The sequence below is a fragment of the Rhinopithecus bieti genome, unplaced genomic scaffold (genome assembly GCF_001698545.2).
Source record: "Rhinopithecus bieti isolate Rb0 unplaced genomic scaffold, ASM169854v2 scaffold_2113, whole genome shotgun sequence".
Lineage (NCBI taxonomy): Eukaryota > Metazoa > Chordata > Mammalia > Primates > Cercopithecidae > Rhinopithecus > Rhinopithecus bieti.
This window is the reverse complement of record NW_016803603.1, coordinates 36377-44661: the sequence shown is the minus strand read 5'-3', so window position 1 is coordinate 44661 and position 8285 is coordinate 36377. Positions and strand designations below refer to the sequence as shown.

Here is an 8285-nt window from a genome sequence, read left to right as displayed (position 1 = left end):
GTGGTTGAATTCCAATCCCTGTAATGAGCATTGCAGCCAATACCGGTTCTGAACTCTCCTGGGTGACCACGGGCCAGGACCTTTATAAGATGGAAGGCTCGGTGCCTTCCCCAGACTCAGCTCCTGGTGAAGCTCCCAGCCATCAGCCATGAAGGTCCTGTATCTCCTCTTCTCGTTCCTCTTCATATTCCTGATGCGTCTTCCAGGTGAGATGGGCCAGGGAAATGGGAGGTTGGAAAAATGGAAGAATCAGGTAGAGGCTGTCCATTTCCTCTCTAATTTCCCCTAATCCTCCCTCCCTCCTCTATCTCTCTCTCTCCTGCCTCTCTCTCACTCCTCTGTCTCTCCTGCCTCTCTCTCTCTCCTGCCTCTGTCTATCTTCTTCCATCTCTCTCTCTCTCCTGACCCTTGCTCTCTCCTGCCTCTCTCTCTCCTGCCTCTCTCTTCCTCCTCTGTCTCTCTCTCTCCTACCTCTCTCTCTCTCTCTCTCCTGACTCTCTCTCCTACATCTCTCTCTCCTGACTGTGTCTCCTGCCCTTTGCTCTCTCCCTCTCTTTCTCGTCTCTCTTTCCCTACCCGCTCTCTCTTCTACCTCTCTCTCTCTTTCCTGCACCCTCTCCCTCTATCTCTCTATTTCCTGTCTCTCCCTGTCTCCCTCTATCCCTCTGTCTCCTGACTGTCTCTCTATCTCTCTCTCCTGTCTCTGTCTCCTGCGTCTGTCTCCCTCTATTTTTCTCTCTCCTGACACTTGCTCTCTCCCTCTCTCTCTCCTCTATCTATCTCTCCTGCCTCTCTCTCTCCCTCTATCTCTCTCTGCCCTGACCCTTGCTCTCCCCCTCTCTCACTCCTGTCCCCTCTCTCTCTATCTCTCTCTCCTGCCGCTCTCTCTCTCCCCACTCTCTCCTGCCTCTTTCTCTGTTTTTCTCTCTATCTCTCTCTGTTTTCCCTATCTCTCTCTCTCCCTCTGTCCCCTACAGCTGGTTTTTCTCTTTCTTTCTCTTTCTTCTACGCACACTTTTAGACTGAGTAGACCACATGCGTTACTTAATTGAACCAAGCATTGGTTCAATATAGAAGTTTGACAACCCGATGGACACCTCACTCTCTCTTCTAAGCCAATATGAAGGAGCCCAGTAGCTTGTAAATCTCATCTCCTCACTGCTTTCCATGCTACAACTGCTAAGACTGTGGTTGAAACCTGTTAGGTGACTTTTTAAATAAAAGTCAGAAATTTTGATTTTATCTAAAGAAAGTAGTACAGAATGTCATTTTCTAAATTTTTATATTGAAAGGGTAGATACTGCAACCTAGAAAATTCCAGATAATCTTAAGGCCCAGCCTATACTGTAGGAACTACTGCTGCAGACACTCTGCCCCTAGGACTTTTCTGATCGGAGGGCCTGAGAACAGTCCCTGCCACGAGGCCACTGCAGGTTCACAGTACAGAGATGGCCCATGGAAAGCAACTTTTAACCGGGACGTCTAACCTTCATTTTCTCCTTGATATTATAGAAATAAAATAAAAACCATGAAAGGATAAAAGAGGGAGAGTGGAAGGGAAGGATAGAGGGAGGGAAAAAGAAAATTTGAGACTAAAACCTAAAACAATTAATCACATAGATATTATATTGTGAAAGCCTCATTTTACCAATTTTATTTATGAGTCCTGGGTTTTTTGAGAAGAACGGGGCTCTGAGTGGCACCAGAGACCTCATATTTTCCAACACCTAGAACAGTATCATGAAGGAAGGCAGGGAAGTAGGGAGGCAGGGAGGCAGGTGAGCAGGGAGGCCACGTGGAGGGTAGTAGGCGCGGCGAGGCGAGGGCAGGGAGGGAGAAAGGCAGGGAGGCAGGCAGGGAGGAAAAGAGGGAGGGAGGCAGGGAGGGAGAGAGAGAGGCAGGGAGGCAGGGAGGGAGGGAGGGAGACAGGGAGGGATAAACAAAGAAGAATGAGGTTGAAACTAGGATTAAGATATTAGAAACAAGCCATTACAAAAGTTTATTTCTGTGGTTAATTGTGGTTTTCAACTGTAAGTTACATGGTGTTAATTTCACATTGAACAATTTCTGTGAGTTGTATCTTTTTATCCCATCTCAGATCAAATACTTAACAGACTAAATGATTTGAAAAGCAAAAAGTTACTGGCTGTGTGTTAAAATGGAGGTAGGGTGGCTTTGGTCTTATCTACTTGTGGTGGAGCTGAAGTCACAAGAGAACATTACCAAGCTCCTACCAGACCCCACCCGGAGACCCCGGTCACTCAGGAGAGTTCAGGGTCTTTCACAATCAGATTTGACCGAAACAAACATCCCCCAAACCACAGCAGTGCCAGTTTCCATGTCAGAAACTTCGATCCAAATGATTGACTCGCGTCTCATGGAAAAGCCCTGGCTTCAGAAAGAAGTCCACTGCAGATTTATTCAAGGCAATACAGACACAGGGTTTGTGTTTTTGCAACATGAGTTTTGAGTTCTAACACGCTGTTTGCTCTTACTGTGTGTTTTTTTCCTGTTAGGTGTTTTTGGTGATATAAGGAATCCTATTACCTGCCTTAAGAGTGGTGCCATATGTCATCCAGGCTTTTGCCCTGGAAGGTATAAACATATCGGCGTCTGTGGTGTCTCTGCAATAAAATGCTGCAAAAAGCCATGAGGAGGCCAAGAAGTTGCTGTAACTGATGTGGATTCAGAAAGGGCTCCCTCATCAGAGATGTGTGACACGTGAACAAAATTAAACTGTGGTGTTCAGATTTACGGAATCTTGATCCTAGTCATTGTGGTCATTGTGTGGTGCTGGTTTGGGCAGGACAATCTCTAACATCCTTGGAACACCCTTTTCTTCTCTCCAGGCAGGGGTCAGGGATGCCACAGTGGGGCTTGGAGTGCTTTCCAGGGTACAGGCATCTATATTATTTGGATCCCTTGACCTTCCCAGTTATTCCCGACAATTTCCTAGAACGTGTGCTTTGCTCCTCCTGCACACTCCCCTTGTATGCCTACCCCACATCTTCCCTAAAAAAAGCAAGCCCAACTCAAAGACCACTTCCCTCATGGAATCATAGCAGATCTGCCAAGGGAGGGGATGCCCAGTCCTCTGTTCTTCACAAGGACTCCCTTCTTCTGGTTAAGGTTTCCTATGCAATTACGCCTCCTACAGAGGTGCGTGAATTTTTAATTCTCCATTTAGCTATGAGAGTTCTACTGGTGTGGACTTTGTCTTATTCGTTTATATGCTGGTCATTCATAAGCTATTTCACAAACTGGATGGCAAAATGCAGTTGTACAAGGGTGTCCTTACATACAAACATAATAGGATCCAAGTAAATGCTGTTAAAAACAAGTCTTTTGGAGGGCACAGTTAAATGAGGACAATACAGCATGGGACACAAGCAGAGGGGAGCGAACCTCAAGAAGAAAGACGCATCAATTCTAAACGGAAGCATGAGGATAGCTCCCTGGCCCTGCTCTCTCTCCCTGGGAGGGCTTGCTCCTTCAGTCATGAACTCTGTGGGTGTATCCTACATGCAGAAGAAGCTCTCTATTTCTTCACATTGACTCTGCACTAAATGTGCATATCATCGACCTCGGGGAAAATGCACCTTCGTTCCAAAATAATCCATTGTCTTTCCTCATCTCAAGATTGAAAAAAGTAACCAGACCTCATTAGAGTAAAAGCATTTTTATCTGGATGCTGATTTTATCCAGATGTGATGACAGAGCCAGGGTGTATTGAGGGAGGCTCTGGCCTCAGATATAAAATGCAAGCATTAATGTATTCCATACTTAAGACAGATGATCTCATAATGTGATAGATTTTACAAAATAATATTCATGAAAAGTCACCATAATCAAGAAAATGTTCAAAATTTAAATCAAGACGGGGTCTAATCCTGTAATTGTCCAACTCAGTCACACTCACCTACCTTGATGCCAGGACAGTCAGACCCTGCCTTTATTTAGTCATTTAATATTCACCATGTATACATTATTATTTTGAATAAATTAGTGGATTTCCTGGTTCCTGGAAGCATATATCATTTGATTGTATAAAAGAAGTGAAGCTTCACAAGAAAAAAAAAATTAAAATGTCACCATGATAATGACATTCATTCCTGTGTTCTAGGGGAAGCAGCAAAACTCTCTTAGGAAGAAACTCTCCTTTTATTTAAGAAGACCCTTTAATGGCTATTTGGGTCTTGAAAGATAGGACAGGGAGGAAGACTCACATGGAGACAAGCATCCTGTGGCATTGAGAAGACCGAGGTCAAAGCTCACACAACACAACACTCCCTGTGTTAGTCTGTGTGTTGCTCTAAAGGAATACCTGAGGTGGGATAATACGGCAGGAAAGGAAGTTATTTTGGCTCACTATTCTGCAGGCTGTGTGAGAAGCATGATACCTGCATCTGCCCCTCATTAGACCTCAATAAGCCTTCAGTCCTAGTGGAAAGTGAGGTGGGAGCAGTAATATCACCTGGTGAGAGCAGAGAGACGGGGTGAAAGGAGGTCCCAGATTCTTTTAAACAACTACATGTTGTATGAACTCGGAGCAAGAACTCACTCATTATTGGGACGAAAGCACTTAGTCATTCATCAGGGATTCACCCCACAACTCAAATCCTCCTGACCAGATTCCACTTCCAACATTGAGGATTAGATTTCAGCATGAGGTTTCGAAGGGACAAACATCTGAAAAATATTATTCTTCCCCTGGCCCCTTAAATCTCATGTCCTTCTCACATTGCAAAATACAATCATCCCTTCCCAATCACTCCCAAAAGTCTTAACTCCTTCCAGGATTAAATGAATCAAAAGTCCAAAGTCCAAAATCTCATCCCCTGAGACTCAAGCTCCTTCCACCTTTTAGCCTGTGCGATCAAAAATAAGTTATTTCCTTTCAAGTTACAATGATGGTTCAGGCATTGACTAGACACCACCATTCCAAAAGGCAGAAACTGAACACTAAAAGGGATTACAGGCCCCACACATGTCAGAAACTCAGCAGGAAAGCCGTTAAACCCCAAAGCTCCAAAACAATTCTTGATTCCATGTTCAGTATTCTGGTGTGAGGGTGGGCTCTGAAGACCTTGGGCAGCTGTGCCCCTGTGGCTTTCAGGGTGCAGCCTACATGGCTCCTATCACAGGTCAGAATCTGATACCTGTGGCTCTTCTATGCTGAGGGTACAAGCTGTCAATGGTTCTCCTATTCTCAAGTCTGTACAGCAGTGTTCCCCTTCCCTCAGCTCCACTAGCCAATGCCCCACTGGGGATACTGTGTGGGGAATCCAACCCCACATTTCCCCTTAGCACTGCGCTAGTAGAATTTTTCTGTTGGTATTCTCCCTCTGCAGCAGTTTTCTGCCTGGAGAACCAGACTTGGCCATACATCCTCCAACAGGTAGGTAGAAGCTGCCAAGCCTCTTTCGTTTTCGCACTCTGCATACTTGCAGGCTTACCACCACATGAAAGCTGCCAAGATGTTATGGCTTTCTCCCACTGAAGCAGTGACCAATTTGTACATTAGGCCCTTTGAGCTGAGGCTGGAGCCTGGGTGGCCAGGATGTGGGAACAGTGTCTTGAGGCTGAGCAGGGCAGCTGTGCCCTGGGTGTGGTCACTGAACCATTCTTTCCTCCTAGGCCTGTGGGCTGTAGTAGGAGGGAATGCTTCAAAGTTTTCAAAAATGCCTTGTAAGCCTTTTTCCCATTGTCTTGGCCATTAGCACATGGCTCCTTCTCAGTCATGTGAATCTCTCTAGCAAGTGATTTCTCCACAGCCCACTTACATTCCTCTTCTCAACGTGACTTTTCTTTCTCTACTAAATTCCTAGGCTGCAAATTTTCCAAACTTTTATGCTTTGCTTCCCCTTTAAATATAAGTTCCATATTTAAATCATTTCTTTGCTCCTGTACCTCACTGTAAGCTTGTAGAAGCAGCCACATATCTTGAATACTTTACTCCTTGGCAATTACTTTGACCACATGCTCTAGGCAATCACTCTAAAGTTCAACTTTGCACAAATCCCTAGGACGTGGACACAATGCAGCCAAGCTCTTTACTAGGGTGAAACACTGGTGACCCTTGTTCCATTTCCCAATAACTTCCACTTTTCCATCTTACACCTTGGTAGCCTGGACTTCACTATCCATATCTCTGTGAGCATTTTGGTCACATACATTTAACAAGTTTCTAAAGAGTTCCAAACTTTCCCTCATCTTCCTATGTTTTGCTGGGCTCTGCAAACTCTTTCAGCCTCTGCCAGTACCCTGTGACAAAGCCACTTCTATATTTTCAACTGTCTTTACAGCAATACCCCCTGAACAGTACCAATTTTCTGTGTCAGTTTGTTTATACTGCTATAACGGAATACCTAATGCTGAGTAGTTCATAAGGAAAAGAAGTTTATTTTGGTTCCCTATTGCGTAGGCTGTATGAGTAGCATGGTGCCAGCATCTGCTCCTTTTGAGGCTTCAGCAAGCTTCCATTTGTGTAGGAAAGGGAAGGGGAAACAGGAGTATCACAAGTCAGGAGAAACAGCCAGAGTTGGGGAGGTGCCACACTGTATTAAAAAACCAGATCTCCCATGACTCAAAGAAGGAACTCACTGATTATCTCTGGGACAGCACCAAGCCATTCATGAGGGATCCACCCCAATGACCCAGACACCTCCTGCCAGGTCCCAACTCCAAGACTGGGGATTACATTTCAACATAGTATTTGGAGAGTACAAACACCCAACCTGTACCAGAGCCCAATTTCCAGTGCACATATCAGAGAGTGGGCCAGTGAAGGAAGCATTGATCTTGACTGTTGGAGAAAGTAAGAATGCTTTCACTCTTGGGCTATGTTATGATGTGTGCACACTTGGCTAAGACTTCCCCAGGCCAGAAAAAAGCAAAGACTCTGTAAGGGAGTAAGTGGCAATTTCAGGAGGACAGACAAGTCTTGAAAAGTCTTCATCGCCACAGTGAAGTGGAGAGAACTCAGAGTTCTCAGAAAGCCATCAGCAAGCAGTGGTGCTAGTCAGCTCCAGATTAAACTATTCTGCAACTACTGCTCCAAGACATTTTCAAACCGTTCCTGAACAAACCAAACGAACATATAGAACCCCAAAAATGAACCAGATAATGTCTAGCATTCTTTCAGGAAAAAAAAAAAAAAACCACAACAACCAAAATCGTTAATCAACAATTTAAGCTGGGCAGTCGTCCTGGTTCATGCCTATAATCTCAGCACTTTGGGCGGCCAAGACAAGTGAATCACTTGAGGACAGGAGCTCGAAACCAGCCCACCTATGTGTACGAAATGCCAACCTATGTGTACGAAAAATACAAAAATTAGCTGGACATGGTGGCACACACCTGTAGTCCCAGCTACTCAGGAGGCTGAGATAAGAGAATTGCTTAAACCAGAGAGGCAGAGGTTCTGTGACCTGAGATTGCACCATGCACTCCAGCCTGGGCAACAGAGCAAGACGCTGTTTCCAAACTTAAAAAAAATATAATAGGCTTTATTATATACTGAATCCAATCAAAAATTTCCAAACATGAGAAGAAGTAGGAAAATATGGCCCATAACTAGGAGAAAAGTCATTTAGTAAAAACAGACCCAATAATGACAAAGGTACTGGGATTAGAAAAAGGAATGTAAAGGAGCTATTATAAAAGTTATAAATATGTCAAAGGCTGAAGAGAAAACCTTTTTGATGAGGAGGAACACATGTAAAGAGAACAATGGATCTTCCAGCAATAAAACAAAATGAGCGTGTGAACAAAAAATATTCTGAATTGGATTTACAACATATGACAGCATAGAAGAAAGGATCAGTAAGGCTGAGTCTACATTAACACAAACAAATGAGGAAATGAAGAAAAGGGAGAAAATAAAAGGCTGGATAAAAAATAAAGAGTGCACTTCATAGAAATATCAAGCAATCTAGCACCTATGTGTGTTTGAAGGCAGAAAGACGTTCCAGGAGAAAGCCTAAAGTTAATGAAATAATTGCCTTTTTAAATAAATTTGGTGAGACTAGAAACATACAAATTTGGTATTGAAAGACATCCAAGAAGAATAATTACTGAAAAAACCAGAGCAAGAATTTCATAATTACACAAGTTCATTTTCACACTGCTATAAAGAACTACCTGAGACTGGATAATTATAAATAAAAGAGGTTTATTTGGCTCACAGTTATGCAAGATTAACAGAAAGCATGGCTAGGAGGCCTCAGGGATCTCACACTCATAATGGAAGGCGAAGTGGAAGCAAGCAAGTCTACCATCTCTTT

At 43.9% G+C, this 8285-nt stretch overlaps 1 protein-coding gene across 1 annotated transcript; it reads left to right on the top strand.

The window, feature by feature from the left end:
* Positions 1–2756, top strand: LOC108539813 (beta-defensin 4A-like). The gene is made up of 2 exons (XM_017888730.1): positions 1–206; positions 2517–2756. Exons 1-2 carry the CDS (start codon positions 149–151, stop codon positions 2651–2653), a joined length of 195 nt encoding a protein of 64 aa, XP_017744219.1. The 5' UTR covers positions 1–148; the 3' UTR covers positions 2654–2756.
* Positions 2757–8285: the final 5529 nt, after the last annotated feature.